Raw genomic sequence first — 14,184 nt, 5'->3', positions numbered from 1 at the left:
GGCGCTTAAACGAAACGGATATTGTGAAAGTTTTTATAATTATTAGATATAGGCTACTTTTTAAGACCGACCTTGCAGTAACATAGATTTCTTAGCCTCAAAGGTTCATCTCGATGGCCATCAAAGAATTCAAAGCCTTTGTTTCCTCAAACGTTGATTTCAAGGATCTTGAAGGCAAAAAATATGTCGAAGTCAATCCTTGCATCCAATTCTGACTCCTTATTGTACGAATGTACATGGAGGGGTCACATATAGTTTTCGTTAATACCATTGATTGACTTTTTTTGGAATGTGGTGAGAGGTTGAACACGTGCATAGCTTTCCGAAAGAATAAGTGTACGGTGAGAGTTTTTCAAATCATGATTTGAAAATTTGATTTTTTTCCAACAAATTAATAGGTTCTTACGAAAATTGATTTTACTTATTCTCTATTTCAAGTATAAAATTTAATTCAAGTAATTTCAAATTATTATCTTATATGCTTCATCACTTTTACATTAGCAACAACATCTTCAAATCAAGTCTTAAGTTAAAGTCGAAACTGAGGGGGGAATGATCATGGTAATTATTATCGTAACTTTTTTCAATTACAATGGACTCTAACAGGCCTTTAGTAATGAAAACGAATTTTGAATAACTAATAAAGGAATGCGATAGTCCCACTGAGTATCAAATTCGAAACCTCTTGATTACGAGATGAAGATGTGTGTTATAGTATCACGTCCTCTTTTTAATTATTACTATTGTAATTAAGGCCCTGTTTGGATTCTAAGAAATAACAAAAATACACATTTCTCAAGTCAAATTTATAATTATATATCATTTGTCATTTTTCACCATCAAAATCAAAATTAAAATCAAAATCAAAATAAATTTAACTCTCAATTCAAACTGTCCCAAAATCTCCGAAGTGTAAAGGTGAAAAGAAAAAATGTGGTGATTGGTGCACTTTAAAAATTCACTACAATCGCCAGCTGTTGGAAGACATGTCTGTACTCGAGAAGACTAATCATAGAAGGAATTGAAAAAAGTATTAGATACATACAAGTTTCAGTTAGCTATCAAGAAAAATGTATAATAATAATAATAACAACAAATATTGTAAGCGGTAGATATAGTACAATGTGTCGAACTCTCATTGAAAAGATGCACGTAATAATGTATGTTAGTCTCACTTGGTAATGTCATTTAATAATCTCGTTTTGTCACATTACTTAAGATGTGTTAATACTCAGAAAACTCGATTAATTCAGACCATTGTCAATTCAATTCGAGTCGACAGATTAAAATGTAATACTTTCGCAATCGTGAATTTTCTCATCGGTCGTCATTGATGCATAGTTTTATTGACCAGGCCAAATACCGGAAAGTTCCCGCGGCACGTTCCCGCTTCCACTAACGAGGGCCGTTCTAACCTCACCTGCCGGTGTCACTAAAACCAATCACCTTCCAAGATTTGGCACAACTTTTGGACACGTGTAATAAGCATATGTTTTCTGTCTCCCTCTAATGTTGCGAGACGGCGACGATATAATTCTCTTCTCATCATCATCCCACAAGGGGTCCGCGCAAAAGGAGCCAACGAGCGCTGTCGTTTGGGCCCTTCCAGAGAAGCTACCTTGGCACACTCTGTCCGATTCTTTGATCGCACCCCGGCCTCTCCTCCGGCGATCTCTGGCGAGCTTTGATTCTCGGTTCACCAAAGGTTCGGGCTGCATCTTTTATTCTCACCTGAAATTTCAGTTGATTCTCCCTATTCTCCGCCCCGATTATTTCAGATGATTTGGATATTAGTAAATGTAGATTCTTATCAGGAAATCAGGTGTGAAATTCAGGTTTTCTGGGTTGTGGATTGTCCGCGCAGGGAAGATGAGTGAGGTGTTTGAGAGGTACGAACGCCAGTACTGCGAGCTATCGGCGAATCTGTCGAAGAAGTGCACCGCGGCTGGTGCTCTCGATGGAGGTGATTTTGATGCTCTCGCATCCTCAGTTGATCGAACTTTTACCTTCATTTTTTCCGCTGGTTGCCGTGCTATTCCCCATTGATTCACCTTAATTTCCCTAGCTTTCGAATTAAGTAATTGCCTGAAAGTCATGCTATCCATGGTTGCGGATTCACAGTTTGTTATGTGAGGATGCGGTTTAGATTCGTAGGCGTGCATTTCATCATCGGTAATTTCCAGAGGGATTTGCACAGGATTGTCAATATTAATTGGAATTTACCAAAAGTTCATAACATTTTTATAGTACTTCTCTCTTGGTGCCCTAATTGAAGTTGAACACAAGCTTGAACTGCAGCCAACTCCGTGTTCCAGCGATCAACAATGATCGATATATAATTACTTTTGATGATTGTGCTCATTTTCGGGAAACGGGTGCTGCTCAATTTTTAGCTCTTTCAAAGTTGGAATTGCGAAATATTATAGTTCAAATCAGCGAATAATTACGAGCAACAGTGAATCAAGGCATTTTGCTATTGTCTCACCCAACCTAATGCTAGTACAATTGCCTTTTTAAATATGTTCCTGGCAAGTTCGATAGGATGTACTGGTAGAGGAGCTCACTTGGATTATCCCATTTGCAGAACAAAAGAAGCAAAAGATCTCTGAGGTGAAAGCTGGAATTGATGAAGCAGAATCATTGGTAATTGGTTAGCTTACATGTGTAGAATCCTGTGCTTTTAAATTCACCTCTCTATTCATGGAATGTGACCCTCGTCTGTTTTCATTAGATACGAAAAATGGACCTCGAGGCGAGAAGTTTACAGCCAAATGTGAAAGCAGTGCTTCTTGTTAAGCTAAGAGAGTACAAATCGGACCTTAACAACCTAAAGACTGAGGTTAAAAGACTCTCGTCTGGTGGCAACTATTTGTCGGCCCGAGATGATTTGCTGGAGTCAGGGATGGCTGATACTCTGACGGTAAGTCTAAATCCCCACAGCTTCCTAAAGGCTTGAATAATTGATGTTTCTTTAGTTCTCATTACTTGCGTAGATTACCCGATACCTGTTCTAAGTAATATGGAGAGAAAGAACGCTTGTTTTGCTTAAGCATTCTCGTTTCTGTGACTATCCTACAAGCCCATGTCATTTTTTCATTTATCTTTTTTTGGTTACATTGTTGTACACATTAGAGGTGCAGTATACAAAATGTGAGGATTGTTTGTAATTGGCGTTCTTCTGGTACTTGTGCTCTTCTTCTTGACACTAGTTACTGGTATTGATGGGATAGGCGTCAGCTGATCAAAGATCCAGGTTAATGACGACGACTGAGACACTAAACCAGTCTGGCAATAGGATAAAGGAAAGTAAAAGGACGATGTTGGAGACAGAAGAGCTCGGCGTGTCAATTCTTCAAGATTTACATCAACAGAGACAGTCACTACTGCACGCCAATAACACGGTCAGTAAAGGTTACACGTTTTTCTGAGAAACCAATACAATGGTTTTTGCCAACTAATTTGAAACCAGTGTTGCTATGGGTAGATAGAGATACCTGGCCAGATTCATTTCCAACATTCTTTTGCTTTCTTTTCTCTGCCAGCTTCATGGAGTGGATGACAACGTTGGGAAGAGCAAGAAAATTTTGACTTCGATCTCGAGGAGAATGAACCGGAACAAATGGATTATTGGCTCGATAATCGCCGTCGTTATTGTTGCCATAATACTGATATTGTACTTCAAGCTCAAGTAGCGGATACCTTGGTTCGTTCTCATTCCCAGGATTACTTTGAGGTGCATCGGGTCGACCCCTTAGATTTTTCTGCCTCAGATGTAGTATTCATTGGCTCATTTTCTCTTTGTTCTGGTGTGGTGAGGGTGATGATGTGAAGAGACCTGAATTTGTTGTCTTATCTAATCGTGTGAATCTTTATTATAAATGAGAATACATTGGTCGGTTGCGAAAAGAAGTGAAAGTTCCCCTTCCTCATCGGCAAATATAATACTATCCAACCCGGTTTTAGGCAATGGTAACTTTTGACAGCAAAACTCTTGCAATTGTTATCCTATGAAGTTCAGATGGGAGCCCTAAGAAGTTAAACCAAATTCACTCACGCCAGTTTTCTTTTATATTTCATCAATGACGGGATCGGCAAAGTCATCTTACTTGCAATGGTTATGTGGACCCGTGCTGCCGTCGATTCTATTGCTGTTATATATGGAACTATATAGTAATGATGATATCATTCGTATTGGCTAATTGAGGAATTAGGATGATTTATTCAACCTTATTGCGGATGAAATAGTTTTTGAAACCGTCTTATAGTGTAATGATACAAGAGCGATACCCGCGCATACAGAAGTATGGAGGAATTAGAACTTCTAATGAGAGATTACCCCTGAAAATACAGAAATCGACCATCGGGAAGTGCCAGTCGAATACCCGTGCATGTTTTTGCTAAGCAGCTTCGAAACCGGGTACCGCATGTAAAATCGGCTGGTGTGGTGCTTGTAATAAACAGAGTCACGCCAGTCGAATCTATCCTTGCATCCAATTAGCCAGCAGCCATATCGGGAAAAAGTAGGGATAATTATCGTCCCATTTCTAAAGGAGAGTTTTATGTCCAAAAAAGAAAGATAAGGTCAGTAGAGAGCACTTGGCTGAGCCTCTAAGATGGACCGCAATGAGGTCGCCGAAGAAGGTATGCAGCGAGTCTACTAAAACCCGACTCACAGGGTCGACCTAGGTCTAGGCTTCCTAGCTCGAGTGAGGTTTAAGGGATAATTGTCAATCAAGGTCCCTGTGCTCGAATTGAATTACTTGGTCTCCATCCAAACCACCGAAACCTCCACCGCGGTCATCGTACTGCAATAAAACAATGCTTTTGTTGTTCGACTTGGATGCCCGGGGTCTAATTTGCGCGACTCCTAGACTTTCTTTCCGATTTCGTTAATTCTTGATTAGATATTAGATAGTATCTCATCATTGTCCATCAAATTGCTCCAATCTGATGCGATATCTAGTGGCTTGTTTAGTTTGCAAATGTGATTTTAAAATCACAATTTTAACCTAATTTTACCAACAACAAAACAAAATAACTCATACAAAGTCAAAGAGTGTACCCCATTTATATAACTTTTTTCACAACAAAACAAAATAACTCAAACAAAGTCAAAGGGTGTGCTCCATTTATACCACTCTTTTTCAAAATCAAAATTTAATTTTAAAATCCTATTTTGAAACCAAGCGCAGCATTATTCCCTAGGGAATGGGTATTAGAGTTGGGTATTGCTAAAGCCTCCAATACCTCTTAAAAATTCTTCCTAATTATTTTCCTAACTATTCACAATGGTATGAGATGTAATCTATATCTTATGGCGTTGAGAAAATGGATTTGGTGCATTAGTACAAGTTTCTGTCCGAAATCATGAGGTCTGGAGTTTAATCCTCGTTAGTAGGACTTTCGTATCCTTTCATTTAGCTTTGCTAGTTCTATTATTGTACAAGGCTATAGGTCTCTTTTATAACCAAAAAAAAAAATCTTATGACATTATCTTAAATGTGAGTATTAGGAGGATAACTAAACATACTATTTAGAATAATTTGTAGCATTTTTATTAGGTTTTGTCTTTTGTTATTAATATAAATATATAAAAGTTGGAGACAAAGAAGTCTCATAAATCAATTGTGAAATCCTCAATTTTAGGTTGAATTGATTTTCCAACTCCACTTTTATATACCTTTTTGTAATATTCAGACAAATTTTGGTTACATGTTCATGTACTTGAAGTAATATGTAACTAAGGGAATTTTAAAAAAAATTATATTTTTTTTCGAAAATTAAAAATAATTTTTTGAGATATAAAATACTTTTATGAACCAGCATTAAAATATTTATAAATAAAAGAGATGAAAATTTATTTTTGTGCACCATTTTCTATTCATAATAGGACAAAATGACATTATTGGTCCTAAAATTTTACCATTTTTTAACATTGAGTCTTCAAAATTCTACTTCGAAAAATTAAGTCCTAAAAGATTTGAAAAATTGTCAGCAGTGGTCCTAAAAGTTTTGAAAAAGTGACAGGAGTGGTTCTATCCATCAACTGCCGTTACTGTCCCGCATACGTGGAGTTAACGCCGTCCGTTTCGGCGACGTGGCTGTTAGTTTGTTGACATGGTACCTTGGACAGACCGGAAAACCCGAAAGCCCGATTTTTAATCCGGCTTCGTCATGGCCAACCCAAATAGGGTCAGTTAATACACCCCATTTCTCCAATTGCTGATGGCGGACCCAATCGAGTCTCCTTCTTCAGCCGCTCCCTCCCCCAAAAGCAGCTTCTTCAGCCACCTCCTCTCCTTGAAGGTCTGCACCCTCTCCTCCTTATCAATCGTCCTCGAAGCAACACAACCCATTTCTCCGATTCCCACTGAAGACTCTTCTACCTCTGTCAAATGCAAGCAACTAGAGAAGCCCCAAAAAGCAAATGCCCACTAACACCATTACAGCCCTCTATGTTCTTTGTGGAAGATCGCTACCCTAACAGTAGAATTAGAGTATTAGATAGGAGGCAGTGGGAACTTGAAGTGGGGAAATCCATGGAGGGAAAACGAGAACAATCAATCATCATTTCCGGAGATGCCCCCATCATTTTCCGGGGAACCTCGTGCTGGAAGAGGAAGAAAGAACCTTATGCTAAAAGGCCAGACATGGAAGAAAGAACAACAAGAGAAAAACAGACATCTTTAGTCGACTAATTGAGCTTCCAGATTACATCACACAAACCACAAGTACAATCACCACTAGGACATCAAAGGAAATACATAGAGACTCGATCGCAAGATAACTTAAACCTGATCTGACTGAGTCAGTGACTCGACCGATTCTTCCCGTCAAAAAAATGGGGGAACGGAAATCAACCGTGAAATGACGGAAACCCAAAAAAGATCCAAACTTTCTCAACCCTGCAACCCCAAGATGTCAATTCGATCAATCTTACGAACCCTAATTTCTGTCGGCCGTCAATCCAATCTCAGAAGCTTCCTCAGGTCACTGGTCGCGTCCACGGAGCCCACCGGTGCCCAGTCGGGTCGGGTATTTACATGGAGCAAGCCGGGTCGGTCATGAGCAACTCGGGTTGAAATCCGCCGAATTTCAAATAAGTCCAATAGGAACGTGCCACGTCATCATATTAACGGCCATGTGAACGAATTTGACGCTGTTAGGTCACAGTAGGCGTCACGGTAATGATCAGTCACATTTATGACCAATGCTGACATTTTTTCAAACCTTTTAGGACTTGGTTATCTGAAATGAAACTTTTAGAACTCAATATCAAAAAATGACAAACTTTTAGGACTACTAGTGTCATTTTCCCTTCGTAATAGTTATCTCTTACACGATATCTCCAACTCTTCGTATAAATCTATATGTATTACTGGATGATTGCTTTTCGTTTTGGCTTGAGATCGGATGATTGCCTCTCTTTACATATCTGATTTGCATTTCTATAAGACAAAACTTATCATTAGAAATGATCACTTCTTGAACTTTCACTTATAATTTGTAGTGTTTATTTTTATTTTTATTATTTTTAATAAGTATGTGTTTTTGACATGTCTTTCTTTCATCTACATTCATCCTATGATTTTGACATGTCTTTCTTTTATCCATATTCATTCCTATGCCATATGTATTGATGGACGAAAAATTAAAGGCAAGACAGTAAACAAAGTTTAATGAACTACCGGTATTCTTGAATTCGTCATTCCTATATATTCGTTTGATCAATAACAAGTGGGTTTGAAAACGAGAATATTAATGTAACGTAGAGGATGCAACTATTCATCACCATAATTAATAGGTAATTAAGAAGCTTGTTTACTTATAGCACTATAATGATCCGAACATGGTCATGCTAAGTATTTGATCAAATAGTCCTATCGTTTCATCTGTTTAGAATCTTCTCAAACTATATATTGCCAGAAGGAAGAAATAATATCAATTAAGTTGAATAAAATCAAACCTCCACCAGACCCATTTGTTTATTTCGTAAAGTAAAAGATACTTCGGCAATAGAGGAACGACCGAGCGATCGGGTATGTCACCCGATTTGAAAGATGGGGTCTCGAACGAAATCTATAACCTCGTAAGAAGCAGTACGTTGGAAGATTTAGCAAAACTTGAATCAAAATAAGGTGAAAACTGCACAAGTTTCGACCTATTTTAAATTCAAAAGATTGGATGAAATTTGTGTCTACATTTATGACAGATTCAAACTTGTACTTCACACTTCAACTGGTTCAATTTGATGTATCGCATTTAATTCTGGTCTTGGCATTCTCGTTCTCAATATTTGACTTCATAATAAATGATGGATGGATAAATTATTGCCAGGCGAAAATATAGGAGACCTATTTAAAAAGGAAGGAAACAGCCATGTGCAAGAAATTAATGAAGGGGATTCAGCTTTCTCAGATTAGACAAGGACGGCTGATATTTACTTATCTATTATGGACTGCATCGATTTGGATAGCAATATCAGCTCTTTATCTGAAGCTTCGTACAATTCTGTATTATATTTCTTTTGAATTGAAATTGAAATTTGTCCTCACGCAACCGATTTTCTTAAAGAAAAATGAAATTTCTTTTGATAGGCAATGACGACCGCTGAATTTCGCTAGACCTAATAATAATTGCAAAATAATGCTTATAAAAAGAATAATTGCAAAAAGAAGAACTTACCCAAAAATAATAATTGCAAAAGAATTGGCAACATTTGATGTATTGGCAACTTACTTGTCAAAAGTTGCCAATATATTATTTGGAGTCTTCACCACAGAGATTTGGAGTTCATTCGGAAGCGTAGTGAAAGGTTTCATAATCAGTAAATTTGGTATTTGGTTAGAATTTTTAAAATTACTATTTGAGCCGATATTGCGGTTGCAAACGTGATTTTCTCAAACAGATTAACATGTGCTTATGAAATATATTTCTACTTATTCTATTTCAAGTATTAATAATTGCATTTCTTACTTTCAGTAGTTTTAAATTAGTTTATTTCAAACGCTTTAACTTATTTTGAAATCAATATTTATTTTTCAGTAATTTTATTTTAGTACTTCTCCATGAGCAACAACACTCTCAAACCAAGCCTTGGTGGTATAGTGGTTAAGGCTAGCATAAGTTGTCTTAACGTCTTAAATTTGAGTCATCTTTCCTGCAACAATAGCTCTTCTTATTTCTACCGACCATAGCGTATTCGTCGAAAGTTGTGTCAACCAATACTGCCGAAAGTCGGAGAGTTTAACGACTCGCCACTCTTAGATTCTTGTTTTTTTTTTTTATGAACTAAAATTATGGGAGACATTAATTTCACAATTTCAGGAAATCGAATATTAAAAATTATTTTCCGTCCCAGCAAGTACGTTTTCTATTATTCGAATTTGAATTCCCCACCTTCCGGATTTTTTTTCCATTAAAAAAAAAGAATGGGGCCAATCTGTTATGGGCCAGCTGACAACCTCAAGTGGGCCCATAGTTCAAGATTGAGACCAATCAAGACGACAGGCCCAGCCACGAGAGGGAACGATTGAAACGGACATAAAATGCGAGAATTGATGTTTTCTTTTTGAAATTGAAGTGTTGAAATAAGTTTGCGATCATGATATTTTGCAATCTCATCTCGGTTCCTAGGGGCCGGTGTCAAGCCACCACGGCCCTTGATTAGTTGGCAAAGAGTAAGCATATATACTCTTTGATAAAATTAGTAATGGTTCGACATTGAGACAAGTATTCGTGTTTCGGTTAGAGATGAATAGCGGCAGATGTTATGGAATTGGTTGGGGGTGAATGATTGAATGTAACGTCAACTTCAATCACATGAGAAATATGAATTTGTGGCCTCTGCCTTTACGTAGGCTAATGTCCATGACATTGAAAATGCCTCACATGCATAAATACATATACACACACACACACACACACATATATATATATAATTCCGTGCATAGATATTGTGGAAAAAAATATTCTACATCCTTAGTAACAAATTGAAAGCACCTTAGAGTGAGAGTTAAGTCGACATATGAACGTGATTAAGTTAAATCAATATGTATGATTTCAGTAGAAAAATGGTAAGTTGTAACAATCCAAACGAGATTAAAACAACGAGAAATCAAAAAATAAACGACACCAAATACACGTGGTAAAACCCTCAAGACAAGGGAAACATCTACGGACAGAGCGGGAATATCCACTAGATTGAAAACATGAAATTACAATAGAGACCACACTTGTATTTCTCAGCCTCCTTACAAGACCCAACCCGAGAAGAGTATCTAATCCTCTTAATCCCCACAACTTTCTTACTCTATGAACCCTAGAGCCTCCAAGAGAATACTTGAGAATTTCTCAAAAAGATTACGTGTGATTCATCCAATGTAAATTGTTTTCTGATGCTCTTCCCCTATTTATAGATTACAAGACCCATATCTATAATATCAGATAAATATCCTAAATATCTCCAATAATATTTCCTAGAATATTTATCTCTAAAGATATATCAAGACCATAGAAAGATATTTCCGAGTTACGACGATATCCACCAAAATAGAAACTAAACCTCACACGTGGCCTTCTAGTTCCGTCTCTGTGTTTGCGGCACAGACAGAGTGCTCAACATCTGAACTCGGGCAGTGTTGCAGCATCCTTTTTTGTGCTACGACATCAACTGCTGAATACTCCTCTTCGGTAGATCTTTCGTTCTCCTTTCCGGGTCTTCAAGTCTTCGAGTCTCTCGGATCTTCCGAACTTGATGCGAGACACCTCTAAGAGATCGTACGAATACATCTAATGCCTCATCGAATATATACTAATACCACAAAAAATGAAAGTATTGACTTTTATATAATTAAAGAGTAAATTGCAGAAGTAAGTTACATTTACAATTGATCGTGGTGTTTTATATATACTAGTCCTTACCCATGCAACACGGATCTTTTGCGAGAATTGGTGTACATATTCTTGATAAATTGAAGTGTTGAAATAAGTTCGTGATCATGATATTTTGTAATCTCATCTCGGTTCCTATGGGCCGGTGTCAAGCCACCACAGCCCTTGATTAGTTGGCAAAGGGAAAGCATATAGACTCTTTGATAAAATTAGTAATGGCACGACATTGAGACAAGTATTCGTGTTTCGGCTAGAGATGGATAACGGGAGATGTTGGAGATTGGTCCTGCGGTTGGTTATGGAGTTGGTTGGGGGTGAATGATTGAAATGTAACGTCAACTTCAATCACTTGAGAAATATGAATTTGTGGCCTCTGCCTTTACATAGGCTAATGTCCATGACATTGAAAACACCCCAACGCATAAATACATATATATTCGATATATATATAATTCCATGAATAGATATTATAGAAAAATGTATTCTACAAATTGAAACCACCTTAGAGTTACCGTTAAGTCGACATATGAAAGTGATCAATTTAAATTAATATGTATGATTTTAATAGAAAAATGTTCATGTTGTAACAAGATGCCCAAATGAGATTATAACAACGAGAAATTAAAAGATAAACGATATCAAATATATGTGATAAAACTCTCGAGGCGAGAGAAATATCTACGGACATAGCAAGAATATACACTAGATTGAAAACATGAGATTACAACAGAGACCACACTTGTGTTTCCCAATCCCCTTACAAGACCCAACCCAAGAAGAGTATCTAATCCTCTTAATCCATACAACTCTCTTATTCCATGAATCCTAGAGCCTCCAAGAGAACACTAAAGAATTTCTCAAAAAGATTATACGTGATTCACCTAATGTAAAATTGTTTTCTAATGCTCTTCCCCCATTTATAAATTACAAGACTCGTATCCATGGTATCAGATAAGTAATCTAAATATCTCTAAGAATATATCTTAGAATATTTACCTCTAAAGATCTATCAAGACCATCTAGAAAGATATGTCCGAGTTACAACGATATCGCACCAAAATAGAAACTAAATCTCGGAGGTGGATTTTCAGTGCCACAACATTCGTCTCTATGCCGCGGCACAAACAGACTGCTCAACTTTTGTACTCAGGCGGTACTGTAGCATCCCTTTATGTGCTACGACATCAACTACTGAATACTCCTCCTCCGCTTCGATCGATCTTTCGTCCTCCTTTCCGAATCTTCAAGTCTTCGAGTCTATCGAATCTTCTGAACTTGATGCGAGACTCTTCTCGCAAATCTCCACATTGGCTCGCATCGAGCCAAACTGCGATCTAACTTCTCATACTCGATTGTTCTGTCACAGCCTTCACAGGCATAGCCCTTACGAGCTCCACCTCCACTTTTGCACATGCCGCTCAAGTCCAAGCCATCCTCGGACTTTTCGGAGGTGTCGGACTTCGCTGGAATTTCTGTAGATTTTCACTGACCATGAGGCAAGCCGAATTTTCCATGACTTCAGCATTCTCCAAAACCACTAGTTCTCCAAGCCCATTTTTCTTCAACAGTTTTAATTGTTTCCCCTACCCGTCTTTTGTTCGCAAGCTACTCCATAGAGAATATTGCCTCCTCTCAGATCTTCCAATCTGAACAGTCTCTATCAACACAAGTTGAGGTTCAGGTGTTCTCGAGTCTTCAAACTCCACCTTCCTCGAAGATGTCGTCTTCACACAAGGCTCCACCTTAAGACACCAATTATCGTGCATTCCTTGCACTGGTTCGCCTTTCCATACCCGAGAACATTCAAGTACTTTTCTTTAGGAGTTCACTTGATTGCTAATGTAGATCTAGTTTGCAAGGCATATAGTACTTCTAGTAGCACCGATATCATCCATACAAGAGCATCTTCCAAGACTTTTATGACCCGTCTTGAATCTTATACTTACAACCAAGAATATCAAGACTTCATAACTGGATCAAGTTTCTCCTTATACCTGGGACATGCCTAACATCTAACAATGTCACCTCACTACCATCATACATCTCGATTCCAACTCTACTAACCCTAATAATATCACATGTCTCGCCAGCCATAAGAATTCTACCACCCTATATCAACCGATAAACGGCAAACAATTCTCTATCATGACTAATATGGTAAGAGTTACCCCAATCAAGAACCCACAATGTACTTGGCCCGACCCGATGTGGTGAGTGTTTTTGTCCCCTTATTCGCTGCAACTCTGAGAATGTCATCTTTTTCATGCTTTGCTCCGTCAACCCTATATTCATCATTATCTAGACTTTTTGCCTTGGACAATCCGTTCTGCACCTCGCAATAGATCCATCACTGTTGCTCCCTTGGTAACCGGTCACTTTCTTCAGCAACTCTTTCGAGTTAAACATCGCCTTGACTTCTTCCAAGGTGATTTTTGTTCTCCTGTGGAGCTAAGTGACGAAGAACCCCTCATAGGACTCCGATAGAATGCTCAGCAACAACAAGGCTTGATACTCGTCCCTTATCTTGATATTGACGTTAGTAAGACCTATCATGATCTTCTTGTCTAGTGGCAGGGTCTGAGCGGCTTACTCTCTCCTTCTAGTATTCCTTCAAGGCCGTGCTTCACCAGCAAAGCCTTTATCTCTATCTGACCCAATTCGAAGTTGTTCGTCCCGTCGAATTTCTCTACCTCGAATCTCATGCCTAATATCTTCAACAGTTTCGAAACTTGTGCTCTGATACCACTTGCTGTAACAAGATGCCCAAACAATATCAGAACAATGAGAATTCGAAAAATAAACGACGCCAAATATACATGATAAAACCCTCAAGGCGAGGGAAACATCCACGGACAGAGTAGGAATATCCACTAGATTGAAAATAAGAGATTACAATAGAGAGACCACACTCGTGTTTCCCAGTCACCTTACAAGACCCAACCCGAGAAAAACCTCAAATCTTTTTAATCCTCACAACTCTTTTACTCTATGAACTGTAGAGCCTCCAAGAGAATCCTCGAGAATTTCAAGAAGATTACACGTGATTCACCCAACGTAAGTTATCTTCTAATGCTTTTCCCTTATTGATAGATTACAAGACCCATATCCATAATATCAGATAAATATCATAAATATCTCCAAGAATATACCATATATTTATCTCTAAAGATATATCAAGACCATCTTGAAAGATATCTCTGAGTTACAACGATATCGCACCAAAACGGAAACTAAATGTCGCACGTAGCCTTCCAGTGCAGTAAGATCCGTCTCTGTGCTACGGCACAAACA

The 14,184-nt window shown here is 38.0% G+C and overlaps 1 protein-coding gene across 4 annotated transcripts; it reads left to right on the top strand.

Moving 5' to 3' along the window:
* Positions 1 to 1,544: 1,544 nt before the first annotated feature.
* On the top strand, positions 1,545 to 3,909 carry LOC116206590 (vesicle transport v-SNARE 13-like). 4 transcript variants are annotated; one of them, XM_031539356.1, is made up of 6 exons: positions 1,545 to 1,705; positions 1,865 to 1,963; positions 2,585 to 2,643; positions 2,732 to 2,920; positions 3,231 to 3,401; positions 3,543 to 3,909. In XM_031539356.1, exons 2-6 carry the CDS (start codon positions 1,870 to 1,872, stop codon positions 3,690 to 3,692), a joined length of 663 nt encoding a protein of 220 aa, XP_031395216.1. In that variant the 5' UTR covers positions 1,545 to 1,705; positions 1,865 to 1,869; the 3' UTR covers positions 3,693 to 3,909. The 4 variants fall into 4 exon arrangements, with proteins under 4 accessions (XP_031395216.1, XP_031395214.1, XP_031395218.1 ...); XM_031539354.1 differs by having other exon boundaries at positions 1,549 to 1,705; positions 1,823 to 1,963; XM_031539358.1 differs by having other exon boundaries at positions 1,564 to 1,705; positions 1,815 to 1,963.
* Positions 3,910 to 14,184: the final 10,275 nt, after the last annotated feature.

The sequence above is a fragment of the Punica granatum genome, chromosome 5 (genome assembly GCF_007655135.1).
Source record: "Punica granatum isolate Tunisia-2019 chromosome 5, ASM765513v2, whole genome shotgun sequence".
In the NCBI taxonomy this organism is placed as follows: Eukaryota; Viridiplantae; Streptophyta; class Magnoliopsida; order Myrtales; family Lythraceae; genus Punica; species Punica granatum.
Note: the sequence above shows the minus strand (reverse complement) of the source record. Positions and strands in the feature narration are given on the sequence as shown.